Consider the following 18159-nt stretch of genomic DNA (forward strand, 5'->3'; position numbering starts at 1 on the left):
TAGCATTCACAACAGTATATTCCCTTTCTAGACTTGACAAGCACATACCATCCATCAAAGGTGTTGATGTGTTGCGAGTCTATATGCAGCTCACTATCCAAGCAAATGAAAGAGGCAGCCTAGACAAAAGATTCAGAGGAAGCTGAGCGCAAATGAGTGTCAGTCCATTCTTTGATTAGGTAATGGCAATTACGATAATTACAGCAATCCACTGCAGGGAAATGTTCCAAAATTGCGAGCCTGATGCAAAGCGTAGCACTTGCGGTGTCCACTTAGGCAAAGCTTTTCCTGAACTTTTCGAATACTAACTATGTTCTTTCAGTTGTCAATGGCATAAATTAGCCTGATAACTTAAGACTGTGATCTATTTCATCTTATTAATATATGGTGAATTCATCTACAGATACACAGCTCACTGGAATGTAAAAACAGGCACTACGTGAAGCTTAGTCCAAATTCACACAACATTATGGCAAAACTATTATTTCTCACATACTCTTTTCTGGATAACATTTCCAATGCTGAGATTTTTACATTATATAGGCATAAGGTAAATAGTGCTTTTTTTTTTCAGTTTGTCTTCTATATTATGTTCCCTGCTCTGCTAAACAAGAAGCCAAGCTGAAACAACTTGAAAAAAGCAGGGGTGCCCAAAGAAAAAGGCCAACTATGCCAAAAGACACACTAGCAATCACTGACTATTGACATTTAGAAAACAGCAAGAGAGACTCCCACCAATTGAAAATGGGAAGACACAAGCTAAGAACAATTAAGCAAGACAGGGATACAGAAGATAACTAGCTGTCAGAGACAAGGCAGTTCTGGCCTTCAAGTTCTTTCACAGATGACTTTCACAGATGAAAGAGGTCTTCGTCTTGTGAGGGAGTAATTACAATCAAGGGAACAAAAACAAGGAAGACCACATCACATACAAAATGAAATTTGCAATGTGTCCAGAGATAGTAGCATTTCAGAAGCACTGACTGAGAGAAGAAGAGGGATCTTTCATGTGGTTAATGCTTACAGCCAGCAGAAAAACATGTCCCTCCCTGAGCTGTGACATGAGTAAGTCCAATTTTTTACAGATTTGTGCTTTTTGTACCCTACCCATTCTTATACATCAGATTAACCCTACCTAAATCCATGCCTCCAAATACACTCCAACGGGCATATGGCTCATTGGAAACAAAACCACACAAGCTGGTTAGCTGGTGGGCTTGTGCAGCTTGGCTCGCTGAGTAGAAAAAAATGTATTACGGCATTTTATCTCCCTGTTCACCAGTGGAGGCACAACATAGAATCTCATCTCTTAACAGCAGCCAATAAAGCATTTGCACACTGATTTATTTTTTCTGGAGATAGCAGAGAGAAAAGCTAAAGCTGAGCTGAATGATTGAAAAACGCAAGGAAACACACTCCATTACTTTTCTAACCAGGAAGCAGAAAGAATGCAAAGCTGAACCGTAACACATATGCCAGGCTTCAAAATTCTGAAACAAAATGGCTGACACTAATCTGTGCATGGATCATTTATTTTTCTCATATTTCCTGATAGATGATGCTACATGCTATGATTTAATAGCCATTAATATGATTAAGAGGACTGACATATGACAAAGCCAACTGGTTGCTTTTCAAATTTTGCAGCTGTAGTTGATCTACAGTCACGCTAGGTGTTCCAGTTACGTTACAGAATTGTTTCTACTCTCTGAAGCATGTAAGCTTTAAAAACAGGAAGGACATGTACGTTTTATTTCTATAAAACATTCCATGGAATGGACGGTTATGTGGTTGTATCCCAACCTCTTCAAAACTGCACAAGAAATCAAAGCTGATTGACTGCAAGATATCTTATACGTGGGTTGTATCATAGACTCATGGAATCATGTATGCTGGAAGGGTTTCCAGAGGTCGACTAGTCCAAAGTTGTGCCCAGAACAGTCCTATTACAGCAGGTTGCTCAGTCTTTAAAATCTCCAAGAATAGAGATATCTAATTTTTCATCCATCAGTATTCCCAAGTCCTTTTCCACAGGGCTGCTCTCACTCCATTCATCCTCTGTGTCTGTATTGATTTAAGGATTACGAGGTTCACACGGGCCTGCTCCTCAAAACTCTCAAGGTCCCTCTCGATGGCATCCCTTCCCTCAAGTGTATCAATTGCATCACTCAGCTTAGTGTCATATACAAACTTGCTGAGGGTGCACTCAATCCCACTGTATACATTGTTGATGAAGATATTAAATAGCTTTGGTCCCAGTACAGACCCTTGAGGGGCACCACTCGTTACTGGTTTCAACTTTGACATTGAGCCATTGACTATAACTCTTTGGACATGGCCATCCAGCCAATTCCTCTTCCATCTAACAGTCCATCTATCAAACCCATCTGCCTCCAATTCAGTGGCAAGAATGTTGGGGGTGACAATACCAAAGGCTTTACAGAAGTTCAGGTAGATGACATTCATAGCTCTTCCACTGATGCAATCACTTGCCACTAGATTAATCAGGCACAATTTTCCCTTGGTGAGGTCATGTCTCTCTCACCTCCCAGTCTTCCATATGTTTTGACATATCTTCCAAGAGGATCTGTTCCATGATCTTACCAGGCACGGAGGCAAGGCTGACAGGTTGGTAGTTCCCAGGGTCCTCTTTCTGACTCTTTTTAAAAATGGTTGTGATGTTTCCCTTCTTCCAGTCACTGGGGACTTCACCTGACTGCCATGACTTTTCAAACATGATTGAAAATGGCTTGGCAATTACATTTGCCAATTCCCTCGGGACCCTGGGATGTATCTCATCAGGTCCAATGGACTTATGTATGTTCAGGTTCCTCAGGTGATCTCAAACCTGATCTTCTCCTACAATAGGAAGGATTTCATTCCCTCAGTCCCTGCCTTGAGGTTCAGTGGTTTGAGAGATGTGGGAAGAATCTTCTAGAGTGCTTGCATTGAGATATCCTGATCTTCCAGCAGATACCAAGGTCACTGAAATTGCCTCTGATTAGCAAAGCCTCCAATCTTAAGGCTTCCTTCAGCTGTGTAAAGAAGGCTTTATTTACATCCTTTTTTGATCAGGTGGTCTGTAGCAGACACCTACCACACTCATAATAAATAATTATATATTAGTATATAATGTATGAATAATTATAAAAATATATAATATATAAATAATCATGCCTGCCTCTGGAATATCCCTTTAAACATCAGAATTTGTTTTGTATTACATTGCCTTTCTTACCGGCAAGAATAAAATATATTTGAATCAAAAAATGCCATACTGAAAAAGGGCATGCCATGTTATTCTCATTGCGAAGTGGCATCCATGGTTGTTACTCTGTCAACCACAGATGCCATCATTTAAAGATTCCTTTGTTATACTGGCATTTTATCCCACAGCCCTCATTCCTAAGTATCATCCTAAAACAGATATTATACTTTTCCTCTGCTCTTTACCTCTTCTCAAACTTCTCACTATGAAAACAAGTGGGAAACTTCAGAAGATTAACAAATTCTATTACAGAAATTTTTGTGAACCAGTTCACTCTTGCAGTATCACCAACATTTCAGAAACAGGCAACTTCCAACACACTCTCTACCAGAACAGACTAAAGAAGCACTTACACAGAAAAAAAGTAGTGCTTCCTGAACCATTTATTAATTACTGAGTTAGAAGCACTGCAAATATAGGTTCATTGCAGAAATGAAATGTTCTCTTGATTTACAGTCCTTCCTTGGTTCCTCTGTCCCTACTTGTCGTCTCCCCAAAAAGACAACAATAAAAGGCAAAAAAGATAGCCAAGAATGCTGTAGGTGGGTCACTGACAAATAAGCAGTATTCCCTAGAAGAGAGACACTGAAATATTAAGCTTCTGAACACTTTCTGATTTTAAAACAAACAAACAAACAAACAAACAAACAAACCCAAAGATAAATACATTTTTAAACATTTGTTTTCCTAACAAAAGTCAGCTTCCAGAGGATCTTGCTTCAATTAACAAAGTCTGAATCAGAGAAGCATTTTAAAGTCAGTGATCTAAACTATTGATAGACAAATCTAGGAGGAGTGTGATACAACTATTTCTCCATATTGTTTATCTTTGACAGACTACAAATGGAGTCCAGAGTGCCAGTCCAGCACAGAAGGTTATACCAAATTGTATTACAAATAACTGGCAAGCCAGGTCATTCGGCATTAAAGTGCCAGTATACTGCGTGCCACTCTGCTTGAAGCCACAGATGTATAAGGGAGCTCAGACTCAAAGCTGATGAAGTGAAAGCTGGAGACATGACGCATGACTCGCATTTATGTTCTGTTCTTGTTACACCAGTTAACAACGTTCCTTGCTGCCAGCCTGTCTACTATAGCGCGTTAATTAAGATCTCCTTCAGAATGCAGGGGTCATGCAAAATGAATGAAAACAGCAGGCCAGACTCAAAGATGATGTACATTAGAGTAATACGCTCTTCGATTAAACAGTGCAATTTGCATAATAAGAGGTTGCAATAGAGAGCTGGTAGCAGGGATAGTAACCTAGATCCTCAGGATTGTTTACACTTTTCTGCTCTAACCTCATCCTGTTGTATGTAAAGTATGGTGAATTATTTAAATGGCAACTTCTACTATTGTCTTTCTTTACTAAGTCAATAAGCAATAGGCTTTCAAGACAATGTTTTCCTATAGCTATCTAATAGAAACAGGACATTTTTTTGGTTGATAGATTTTGGCAATATCATATTAGAGGAGGACCCCAAAGTCCTTAATTAATAACTGCATTTAGAACAAAAGAACCAGAACTGTGAGGACATAAACCTATAGTAAATAAGACTCCAGTAGTAATAACATAGAACTAGTTCTCACAACCTGGCACACACCAGCAGCAGCCCTTCTGCCCTTTTAAAGCGTCATACCTATCTGTCAAGACTTACCCATTGCAGAGGTGATCAGATTGGCATTACTATATTACAGTTTGTATAGACTTAAAAATCTTGAAGACACACAAAATAATGTTTATATGAAGCTATAGTAGCTGATGATCTAACCCCAGAAATTATTTAGAAGCTGATTATGTCATCTTTCTGATCAGTCATGTAAGACTTCACAAAGGTCAGAAGATAATTGCATAGTTACACCTGCATATAGGCATCTATTTAGCACATATCTTTTTATCTAGTTCCCATCCCCTCTTGTCAATACACGGGTATGGTTTATTCCCTGTTTCTTTTGCCTTCTGCATACCATGGTGTATTGTATCAACAGGAATTTACAGCACTTCCAGTATCATCCAAGTCTTTGATGAGTTATGTTTCCGAGCAGCATAAAGTGTATATTACACAGCAGTATAGCCAAGAGATCCCAAAAAGGATTAGCACCTTACAGGATCCACTGCCCTTTGGGGTTGCCATTGATCCTTATCCCTAGGCTTTGTTTTCAGACTCCAGGAGATGGTATCCTGCAGCATTACAGAATCCAGTACTGAACACAAGGGACTGATTCACTGTCTCAGTTTACCACAAGGAATCTCTAATAATGCACAGTTGCTCTACCACTAAATCAGTCATCTGACAATTTCAAATAGAGGAGAAACAGCACAGTAAATATAAAGTAAGTATGTCAGTAAACCTTCAAAATGCCATATAACTTTTGAACTCACTAATTTAATATTTTGAAAATGGGATTTAGGAGAGTTTGCAAAAACAACAAAAATCTTTTTTCAGTACAGAATAAAAAAAAGTCTTCATATTTCAGACAGCCAATGCTAGAGCACGAGTGTAAGGGGGAATATCACACATAAAGAAACTCTTATTTTCTCCATATGACAAATAAATGAAATCAGTTGTAGAAAAGAGATTAAAATGGTAAAAGACACTACCAATAAGAAAATTTGTCATTTGTCTGTCTTGGATCACCACCATAAGAAGGCTGCCTTCACTCAGAGTAAACCTCTCTCACTGTGATATCCTTCCTACATCTGTTTTTATCCTGCTGAGGTTACATGACTTACAGTTAAGGGAATGAAAATTTATTACAATCATATTGGGTCACTGAATCATTTAAAAAAGGGTAAAATTAGGCTAACAGTCTCCTTCCTTTTTCATTCATCATTACCTGTAAAAACAAAGTATAGGGTATAAAATAAGCACCTTCCCAAATTTAAGCTTTTGGTACCTCAGACTGATAGACAACTTTTGAAGAGTACCATTTTGCCATCATTTTTATGCTAATATTATAAAATTCTATAAAGAGAAAAAAAAGATTTTTTTTTTTTAAATGTAGGCCACCATGATTTCAGATCTCTGACACAAAAATATACAAATCCCAAACCTCTTTTTATGAGGAATTTAGAAGATTTGTGGGCTTGTTTTGGGGTTTTTTTTGGCCTTTTTTTTTTTTATTTACTAGTTCAAAACTGAAGCTGAATCATTGGGAGTTTTACAGTCTTCCACATCAGAAAGTTTTACAAAATGCACAAGACAAGTCTTCAAAGGACTATTTTCTCAATGATTCCTCAGGCAGCATGGATTTTTTTTATACTACTGCTTAAGTGAAGGATAATCACATTGTAAAATCATAATTAACATTTCAACAAGAAAATACCATCTAGGAAATACAGTTTTTGCTAATCTTGGGAACAGAATATCACAACTGAAATTACAAAATCATCCACCTGAACATCTGAGTGTATGTCAGCATTTAGACAGACACTATAGAAACAGACCATGAATTGTAACATTTCTACAGTTTTCTCCCTACACATTTTGGCTATCCATATGGCATTAAAAATCCTAAAACTGCTTTGTCTTTCAATGTCTTTATCCAAGAGCATAAAAGTGATCGCAGAAGAGCATGTTAGTTGTAACAGCTGTTGTTGACTAACCTGGAACTGAAAGGTACAAGGGAACAGAAAATATCCTTCAAGAAAACACAATACATTGCAAAGTCATAAAGTCATAGAATGATAGAATCATGGAATACCTTGGGCTGGAAGGGACCTTCAAAGGCTATCTAGTCCACCCCCTTGCAATGAGCAGGGACATCTTCAACTAGATCAGGTTGCTCAGAGCCCCGTCCAGCCTGGCCTGGAATGTCTCCAGGGATGGGGCATCTACCGCCTCTCTGGGCAACCTGGGCCAGTGTTTCGCCACTCTAATTGTAAAAAATGTCTTCCTCATGTCTAGCCTGAATCTCCCCTCCTTTAGTTTAAAACCGTTACCCCTTGTCCTGTTGCAACAGGCACTGCTAAACAGACCATGCCCATCTTTCTTATAGGCTCCTTTTAAGCACTGAAAGGCCGCAATAAGGTCTCCCCAGATCCTTCTCTTCTCCAGGCTGAACAACCCAACTCTCTCAGCCTGGCCTCACAGCAGAGCTGTTCCAGCCCTCTGACCATTTCTGTGGCCTCCTCTGGCCCCTCTCCAACAGGTCCATGTCTCTCCTGTGCTGAGGGCTCCAGAGCTGGACACAGGACTCCAGGTGGGGTCTCACCAGAGCAGAATAGAGGGGCAGAATCACCTCCCTCGAGCTACTGGTCACACTTCTTTTGATGCAGCCCAGGACAAAGGTGGCTTTCTGGGCTGCAAGCGCATATTGCCGGCTCATGGCCAATCTTTCATCCACCAGTACCTCCAAGTCCATCTCTACAGGGCTGCTCTCAACCCCTTCAATCCCCAGTCTGTATTGATACCAGGGATGGCCAGTATCAAGTCATGCTCTGGCATTTGTGGGATCTCCATTCTGCATCCTATTCCATACATCCTTACTAAAGGATCCCATTAAATAATGATGTTAATTACTCAACTTCTCCATCAGTGTAGTGGATTACTGACCTGTACAAGGATTTGCTGTCCTTGTGCCATAGCAAGGAGACAAATATTACAAGGAGGTGACCGAAACACTAATGTTGAAATAGAAAAGGAAACACTTCCATTTCCTTTGGAACTTTCCCTTCCTTGTATCACTATCTTCCCTACCAACTTCAGAGAAATTGGGGCTGGTGTTACAAACCCATGGTCTTTCCTACTCCCAGAAGACTTGAAAGAGGTCGCATTTAAATGGAAATCCTTATTTTGTTTAATTTCCCTGTGTAACATTCCTGCCTGTTACAAGCTGTAGTGACAAGTAGTAGGATTTTCAAATGGGACCAAAGAATTTAACCATGAAAACCCAATGACAATTTTTCATAGGAACTAAACACCTACCTCCCTTTAGCAGAACAAGAACATTCTCATATTTTTATTATATCTAAAATATCACAGAATCACAGAATGGTTAGTGTTAGAAGGGACCTCCGGAGATCACCTAGTCCAACCCACCTGCTAAAGCAGCTTCACCCAGAGCAGATCGCACAGGAATGTGTCCATGCAGGTTTTGAATGTCTCCAGAGAAGGAGACTCCACAACCTCTCTGGGCAGCCTGTTCCAGTGCTCTGGCACCCCCAAAGTAAAGAAGTTTCTCCTCATGTTTAGATGGAATCTCCTGTGCTTCAATCTGTGCCCGTTGACCCTCATTTTGCCATTGGGCACCACAGAAAGGAGTCTGGTCCTATCCTCTTGACAGTCACCCTTGAAATAATTATAAGAACTGATAAGATCCCCTCTCAGCCTTCTCTTCTCTAGGCTGAACAGACCCAGTTCTCTCAATCTCTCGTCATAAGAAAGATGCTCCAGGCTCTTTCTTTGTAGAAAGGGAAATCCATGGAGTCCAGGATAAAAAACAAAACAAAACACTACCCAGTAAATTACACATGATTAGGCTAAATTCTCTTTTCTCTTTTTCTCTCTAATTTCCTAAACAAAATTATTAACAGAACTAAAACAAGATACTACATTCCATTTTTAAATGACAGTTTTCATGTGAATACTTTTCAAGCGTGTAACGCAGAATCATTTTTCCCTTCATTACAGTAGCTGCCTATCATACTAAGTCCTAGATACACATCTGCGCAATTTGCACACCTCATAAACATTGGCGAACACGTCTTGTTTGGAAGTCACAGGAAGTTCAGTCAAATTAATTGAGCCTTTTCTTTCAATAGATACTGCATGGTATTTTATTTGAAAATTTTAACCAACAGATCATTCAGACAAATAGATTCACCTGGAAGGGGCTTATTTCACTGCGAGTATCTCAACAGGAGAACACTGCTAGCATTAATACTCAGATTTGGTGGTTTGTTTTGGTTTGTTTTGTTTTGTTTTCCAGAAAGCCAAAGGGCAGATAGAATTACTGCCGCTAATATTGAAATCTTCAAACTCACTCTTCCCACTATAATTAATAAAACCTTTCAAAATTTAAAATATAAATAAAACAATATGGAACCATATAATATGAAACAACAGAACTTAAGACTTTATTTTTATTCAAATTTAAGCTGGTTTTATGACTATCATTCTTTTCTCTCTGCCATTTGACTCTCATAGTGCGCAATGCAATTAAATCATAGAACTGACTCCAAATGCTTAACATACACAACTCCTAGTGAAGCAGATGAGAGAAGAGCCATTCAGTATCCAATACAAACAGGAAAAGGGTGAGCCAGAATTAAAAATAAATGCATTTTTAAAAAAATCACGTGTCAATGCTCCTTTCTTTTAGTTGTAATTCTTGCAGTTGTGAGCAATGAAATGCCATCAATTCTCTACAGATGCCCATGTTTCACCTAACTTGTAGCTCAAAATTCCTTTAAGATATTTTAGCAAGAAAAAAGAGATGTAATTGACTGGAAAACTGTAGCCTAATTAAGGAAAAAACAAGTGACTTTCTATTAATATATAGTTCTTTTAAGAACTAAGTTATGAGCTGCTACACATTTAGAGGGGGAGAAAAATAAAATTATCACAGTGCACACTTGGGTGGACAGCCTACAATTTTCAACCATGTTAGATAGTATTAATGAAAGAAGGAATTGCAAATGAAATTACATTTAGGGTCAAATGCAATAATTCAAGAGCAGCTTTAGACCTTTCCCAGAAAATACTTAACTGGGAAGAATTCATAACAACTTCAATTACCAGTTCTAGCAAAAGTCTGTATCATATTTTCTTTTTTGCCTCTGCAGAAAACCACATTTCAAATAGTGACAGATGAAAATTAGCAGGTCTTTTTCCTTCTGAGAATTTTTCCTCCTTTTGCTTGCAATGTGTATTACCATTCTATGTATGACAGTATGTTTTATTAGCCAAAGTTTTGAAAAGGCCACGGTGTCATAAAGAAAGGCTTTCAAATTAAAAAGCCAGGGGCTAACTAGCAAACTGCACTGAAGAACAACCGCATTTTGAAAGTCAGTCCTACACTCATTAGGGCAGGTTCTTATACAATGTAAATCCGAACAACTCTTATCACAAGGGGCCACAACGTTTTACATAGGCTGAAAATCTCATGCTGGTTTTGTCAAAGAATGCAGATGATAGTGTCATATTTTTCATGTGTCTTTAGCAAAGACTTAACTGCATCAATCTTCAAAGCAGCTTCGAAAACCTCCAAAACAAATGTTGAGATATGTAAAATAAAATACAAAGCAGTAGATGACAGGAAAATTAGGTGACCTTCGTATTCATCTCCTCCCTTCTCATAACTCTCAAGATGTGAAGGTGTGATTCACGCACAGTAAGCCAAGAAAGTTCACATTTTTCAGTACTAGCAATGCTGGACCTCTGTAACGATTCTTTTAAATGGGGGTACATTTCAAGGGCATGAAAATTCTTCCAGAAATTGACTTACCTCTTCCAGAGCAAGGTAAATTAGAATTTCCTTGGCATTTCTTAGCACTTTCCTCAACTGACAAGGGACAAGAACGTGGATGTTCACACTTCTTCCCAGTCCATCCTTCTTTACAGTCACACCTTCCACAATTACACTGTCCATGACCTTCACAATGAACACAATTAAAGATCAGCTTCCATACTGATGCTAGGTTTTAAAACCTCATGATGAGATGAACTTCATCAAATTTGTGGTTTCATTAAACAGTCAGACTGGTAAAAAATACAATCAACTCACTATATCTACTTTTTTTCTGACAACAGGTCTGGTCTGTCATTCCATTTGAACCATATTTCATTTTAATTTTTTTTCTTGAGGTATGCTTTGCCACCCCCCCACACACACCTCAAGAGAAAGGGTGGAAGAGAGCTTACAAATACACATTTCCTCACTGTCTGGAGAAGGGAGGCTGTCATAAGGCAATATTTCATCTACCTTTACGTTTTTCTTTTTCTAGCACATTTGCAACACATTCTTTAAGTAATACATCTTTTATCTACTTATCAACAATGTGAGCCACTAGAGATGGGCAATGCTACACCAATTCCAAGTCTCAAACCAGGGCCTTCTACTAAATAGTCATGTACAAATAATAAAATATTGGACATAACCAATTCTCATTTCCATAGGGCATTCAGATGTGGTTTTGACATCTCATTAGCTAATTTGACTCTTTCTGACCATGTCTGAACATAGCAACATAAATGCAGCTTTCACTGTGCAAGTCAAGGTGAGGAAAAGCAACTAAACTCCATAGAAGCTTTTCTGGAAAGTTTCTTTTAAAAAAAATTTGACAGCTAAGAAGTTAGGGGAGAATCCCTCCTTAGAACTTAACCTGGAAAGCCAACCAAACGATCTATTTCCTCTTCTACGTGAATGCTAATGCATCCAGACCAAGAAAATCCAAGCTAATTGCCCAGCTCCCTTCATCATGAGCCTAATGCTCTTTGCATAAGGCAGTGGGATTCTGGCAACACAAAATATTCCTTGCACTGGATGAGGAAAGCCTGAGCATCAGCAAAACCATTTCTTGCCACAAAATCAAATATTTATTTTCATGAACTCTGACAGGGGGTTAGATCTTCTCTTAGAGTTTTCACATAGTTATCATTCACTGGACACAGGACCCCAAAGCATTGCTCTGATTTTTATTTGTCCATCCAGATTCTTCTTGAAAACCATAGCAACACAGAATTTGTATCTTTTAAACTGTACTTGCATTTTAAGACTGGCTTATATTATACTTCTAAAACATATACATTCATCTGTTGACAAGGAAAAAGATGGAAGCATTCTACAAGTTATGAGAGTAGTTCCCAGACTACATCTTATTAATTTCACAATAATAACAACTTTTCTTACATTAGTTACTTGTTTTAATTTAAAAGCATTAGAGATCTCCTCTTCTGTCCTTTGCTTTCATGCATATCTACGGACAGGTTGCGAATTGGACATATGTTCCCTGATCCAGATAGATACTCTTGTGAGACGATGTTCTTTCATATAATTGTTCTTTCATATAATATTTTATTGTCTAAAGCCACAGCAAAGCAGATGATGAGATGTGGTCATGTAGGAATTTTCTTACGGAAGCCTGTTTTCTTGCTATGTCAAGTCATGAAAGCTATTCTCTCTTTAAAAGAAGAAAATCACTTTAATGTTGTGAACACCTCTGAAAGAAAATAATTCAGTAATATACTGGACAGCACTTCAGGTGTTAAAAGAAGGCACCCGGTTGCCAATATGAGGTACTGCAAATTGACAGTCACCCCAAGCCATATGAAGCTTCTGGAGGGAGCTGCTGTTGTGTGATGTTAAATCCTTGTGGCAGGGCTGCCAATTTCTGTCATTTGTAGTTTATGAAATAAACATAGCATTTCACTCACAGTAAAACTCTTTACATGTAAACATGATTTCCTAATATTTCAATCTGCTACTCAGGACTCATGTTTCTACCTATTAGGTAAGCAGAACAAGACAGGATAAGTTTTGTATCAGCTCTGTTTAATGTAGGTTTTAAGAAAGCGCTATTATTTTCCCTAATCTGACTATTCCCTCTTAAATTCATTCTAAATCAATGTACAAATAATTGTGAGACAGACCTAACACTTGCAGACTTTGTGCACTAATTTATTTCACATAAACAAATAAAACAGCTATCCAATTAGAATTCTGCTAGTAAATATTTGATTCCATTGCAGATTCTGTCTACCACAATAAACCAAAATTAATACTTTGCATTTTATCCATTTCTGAAGAAGTACTAAACAGCAGGTCTATAAGACACGGCTCACACTGCTTCATGCAAAAATAAAGTTTTGCACAATCTATTTGAGAAATGCATACTTGCATGGCCAGCTAAGGCTAAAATAGGCTTTTCTAAAACATAATGGAAAGGGAAGGGATAAGAATAAGAAGCAGTACTAAAATTTATGCTGATTAGATAGAAGAACTTAGCTATACATCAACATGAGTTTTAGTTACATCAAGCAAGCCATGTGAGTATCTCCTTTTGTATCTCTGGTGAGGTTTGCTCATTTACAATTATGTCTGTGTAATAAAGAAGACTGTATCAGTCCTTAATCTACTGTCAAATGGCAATATCTTGTCCCTAACTCTTTTGTAACTGTCCATATTTTCTTACTCTCTGCTTTCTTACAACCATTACCACCCTGAGGAGCAGAAAGCCGTGATGGCAATAATGTCTGGAACAGAGGGAGTTCAAGCCCCGTTTAGGTGATGCAGCATGAGCTGCAGATGCAACGGGTTTTCTTTAATCTAATTAGGTTTGAAACTCTTGTGTTCACCCTTAACAACAGAACACATTTACCATGTTGTTTTTTAGCTTTGTATTTCTTAGCTAATGCTGACATTTTGATCTGTCCTTGAGTCTAAAAACATACTCAGCAACACAATAATACATTGAAAAATTGACAACATCCCAAACTCCATCCTCCTGTTGCTCTCATGATAGCAGTTGCACATCCTTCCAGCTTATTAATTAAATAAACCTATAGAACATCTGTAGGCGTCTGAAACAGCGGCAAGCAAATAAATTCACTGAAGGTTTTTAGAAATGCTTCTTTTTTTTTTCTTCCCCCAGTTTTGTTAGCTAGTGATTCATCAATATTTATTAAAAAAAAAAAATCAACAGGTGAGAAACCTTTCACCTTTATAAAAGGCAAAGAAGAGGCTAACAATTTTATGTATTGCATTTGCTTCAGCCTTTTGTACCGATTACAGACAACTCCTATGATCTTTCCATGAGGGATCTCTCATTCTAGCAATAGGAGGAAAATATACCACATTATTATTTTCCTTGATGTGACTGCATTCTTCCTATTATTAATTAGGCCAGATCAGATTTCTACAGGATGCATTAGAGTTGACAACCTGTAATCTGTTGATTCCATTTGAAACCACCCTCACTTGTTTTTGCAAAGTTCCCTTGTGCACAAATTGCACGCTGTATATTGCTCAAAGTCCTTCTCTCCTGCCCTGTATTAGCCTCTGTAGCAGCTACCATACCAAATTGTATGTGATGTCTTGATCAGAATATCAGTGTCTGTTAGTTGATACATGGAGCATCAATCTAAATGCACTGTAAACCTTGGATGGACTTGAGGGACTTCAACTAATTTGAAGATAATGCTCTGAAGCACAAGTAGAAAAGAAAAGGAAGGTGAAAGTATCTAATATGTACAGTCAGTGATGTGCAGCTGGACCTCACATTCGGTTTTGCCACATATTGATGCTCTACTTGTTCTCAGGTCAATTGGTATTCTCAGGGTACTCTTTTCCATTAACTCACTTTTCCTCAAATTTTTCCTCTTGCTTGTCCTCTCCCTGCCATATACCATGACATAATAAATAAAATTTCATCTAAAAAATTTTCAAACTTAAATTTCCTCAAGGAAGGATATATATATTTTAAAGTTTCAACCATTCTCCAATTTATGTTAGGCTACACTGAAGACAGGAGCATTAGAGGGGAGACAGGCACATACAAATATTTCATATTTGGTAGAAGGACAATTAAAAAAAGACATGTTTTGAGGAAACTTTGGAACTGGAAATGTATTTTTTTCTTTACAGAATTATATATTTTAATTTGAAAAGTCCACTCTGAAAAAAAAAAATACAGCTCGGTATATTTTAAGCTAGGAAAATGAGAATTGGAGCATGAAGGAAGAGCAAGATCAGACTAATTGGATGCCTTTGTTAGAAAACTATACATAAATTCCTTTTGAATATATTTCTTACCTGAACAGAAGTCATCAGAGTATCTATCATACACTGCTTTGCAGTTTCTTTCATCACACTCACAAGTATCTCCATGAATATCGCCCCAGTCACCAGTTGGGTCCACATCATGGCATGTGCATTCCCCACATACACATGTGCCTAGGAAAGAGAGAAAAAAAAAGAAAGAAAAAAAAAAGACGGACATGATAGAAGATTAACTGAGCAATTTAGAGTAATAGTAGTTTGATTACGGAAATTTACACTTAAGAATTTTCTGCTCTCACAGGAGTGCAATGTCAAAGCTGCAAGTGTTAATTGTGAGCGTATGCCCATCTTCTATGATTTAAAACCTTCTATAATTATTTAGTAGTAATACTTTATACAAACAAGTTGCCTTCGTGATCAAGTTTCTTTTCTGCTGTTGAGTCTTGTTAGGAAACAATAGAATAATGTAGTGCATAAAACAGCCACAGATCTTTGATGTCAACAGTAATTTGCCCTGACGCTAATGACAATATAAATCAATGCTGTTTAAATGACTTGGGCTTGGGCAGAGTTGATAATTAATGATTGTAAAAGAACAAACATTTAAACTGGAAGGAAATCCAAATTCTAATCCAGTTGAAAATGCCTAGGAGGTCATTCTTTACCTAAGAAGGACATCAACAAAAGTCTACATGAAAATGATACTTTTTCACTTCTCCCGAGTCAATATTCAGGGCTACACCCTGATGCTTACAATAAGAAGGGAAATGTGATATATGACAGTGAGAGTTATTGGGCACAACCTTACCAATATACAGAGAATATGCATACTATTTACTTAGCAAAAGTCAGAACAAAGTCCTTATTCAGAAATCCAAATATGCCTCAGGGCCATACACTCACTACCTTTTCTGGGATGCCAACGGGCACAATGCAGCAGCCAAACCTTACAGATGCGTGCAGTTCATTTCCTGGAGAGCAGCTTCACCTTCTGCTGCTCCACCAAAGCCTCTGTCTCCTTACTCAGATTACTCTGATCAACATAATGCATTTGAGGACAAGAGGACAGGGTGACTAAAGAGTACATATAGATGTGGGCACGTTCTGTGGAAAGAGAAGGTCTACAGGATCATTCATGCATGACAGTTACACGAAGCAGGAAGAGATGCTGCCCTGTTTGATTAGTGCTAAAGCCCCCAAGACAGCCCTCAAGAAATCTGCACCTGATTATTGATACTTTCACAATACAGTGACATTAGTGAAGTAGAAGAAAAGACCCTGACAACAACAAACAAACAACAACAAAATAAAATGTGCAAATGCCTCTGGAGGGTGATTCATCCTCCCAGAAACACATTCAAAGTTAATTTGGATCAGCTGTCCTGGATACTGCACTGAAATACACTACCTCACCAAAGTTTAAAAAAATCTAAATGTTGCTGGTCTCAGCTGTTTGACTGGACAGTTGGTGGAAAGATACAAACAATTTACCCATCTTAGCACTGAAGGAGACTGCACAGCAAGGTTAGCGTCAATATATAATTTTTAGAAGGTTCAAGACTGACAAGATGAACTGCTCCTCTATCACAAGAGGTAAACCACAGAAATCTTGGTAAACAAGACTAAGGAGAGTAGAAATAGTGTGTTGGAAAGCAACTTTAAGTAGTCAAAAGGATATAGAATTTTTATGTGGATAAAATCACAAATACAGGAAAGGTAAAAAAATATAGAAGTATCCTATTAATGTATCTTTGTGTAGGAGTTTGTAGTTATTCAGAATATCAGATATACTATTTATACTAATTTCCCTCAATTACAATGTAAATTTAAAGAAATACATTAAAATACCAAATTTGAACAAGAAATTGCTTTGACAAGAAATTCTTTGACAAGAAATCACTTTCTCCATGCAACCAAAGCACCTAATCTGAAGCCACTTCCATATTTATTCTGTTCAGAATTACAGAAAAATTTTTACCATTGAAGTCCCAAGAGTAAATGAGCCAACATGATCTCTGTATTTGAGCCAATCTTTCAATTTCCTCATAATTAAGATAAGAGAATTTTCAAAATGCTCTCAGGATAATTAGATGTTCACACTATAGCAGGTTTGTGATAGAGATGTTTTTTAAGAGAGGTATCTATGTGACTTATACTTGTGTTTTACTGCAATTATTCTGTATTATTGCCAAAAAAACCCCATTTTTTTTAACTCTTTGTTCAGTGAAGCCAAACATAAAAGCTAGTGAAAAGGAATTTTATTTTGTGGGGGTTTTTTTCTTTTTAAATGTCAAAATTATACACAAATATAAGGTAAAATTCAAGTTCTGAGACTGTGCAAATAAAACCTCATGTAGTTAGAAATATTGTGTGAAATCTATCTTTCCAGTTCCATATGCATTCCACAGCATTGTTACTGAACACAGTGTTTTTTTCAAGTTGCAGTGGAAACTGAAAGCTTTGTGTTTTCATTTTCCTTTTCAAATTGTGGGTCCTTGGTCTTCTTTAAGAATGAACTGGTATACGGTCCTGTCGGCCTTACAGCACCAATCCATTCAAAGTCAAAAATCTGCTAATATTTTTATTTTGTGGGATAGGTCTCTCACAAAAGATGTACTGACACATTATCCCGCTCAGTCTTACTACAAAAATGAAGGATGAGAACAACTTGGGTCAGATCAATCTAAAAACAGGAGTGGACACATGTAAGTTTATACCTAAACACAGGTATCTACCCACTCACTTGGAAGTGTATATACATATTTGAAATAAATGAGGACTAGAAAATATTAGCAAACACAACCTATGTCCTAGTGCAGAAAGTGCATATTGTAAAACAAAAGCAAGATACATAAAGATGCGTAGACGGAATGTGCGAATGACACACCTCTGTTGCTGCAGATTTTGCCATCTGGAGATGTGCATCTTTTCTTGATCTCCCAGGGGGTGATGTCACACTGGAATTCACATTTATCTCCATGCCAACCAGCCTCACAGTAACAGTTTCCACAGTAACACTTTCCATGGCCTTAACCCAAAACAAATTTTATACAGTGAGAAAGTGGCAAGTTTTTAAAGGGCATTAACAATTTAACTGTTTTGATCTTCACTTTTAAAAACTTCTAGCGTTAGACTCAGAATAGAAAAAATGTATAGACTGTATAGGCCTA

General features: G+C 37.6%; 1 protein-coding gene across 1 annotated transcript in view; it reads right to left on the reverse strand.

The window, feature by feature from the left end:
* ITGBL1 (integrin subunit beta like 1) overlaps nt 1-18159 on the reverse strand; it is a 144448-nt gene that overhangs the window by 58020 nt on the left and 68269 nt on the right. Inside the window, exons 5-7 of the mRNA XM_065656294.1 lie at nt 17877-18017; nt 15023-15163; nt 10718-10864 (exon numbers count right to left, since the gene is read on the reverse strand). Of these exons, the coding sequence (XP_065512366.1) occupies nt 10718-10864; nt 15023-15163; nt 17877-18017 (429 nt within the window). The remainder of the gene's footprint in view (nt 1-10717; nt 10865-15022; nt 15164-17876; nt 18018-18159) is intronic.

The sequence above is a fragment of the Caloenas nicobarica genome, chromosome 1 (assembly GCF_036013445.1).
Source record: "Caloenas nicobarica isolate bCalNic1 chromosome 1, bCalNic1.hap1, whole genome shotgun sequence".
In the NCBI taxonomy this organism is placed as follows: domain Eukaryota; kingdom Metazoa; phylum Chordata; class Aves; order Columbiformes; family Columbidae; genus Caloenas; species Caloenas nicobarica.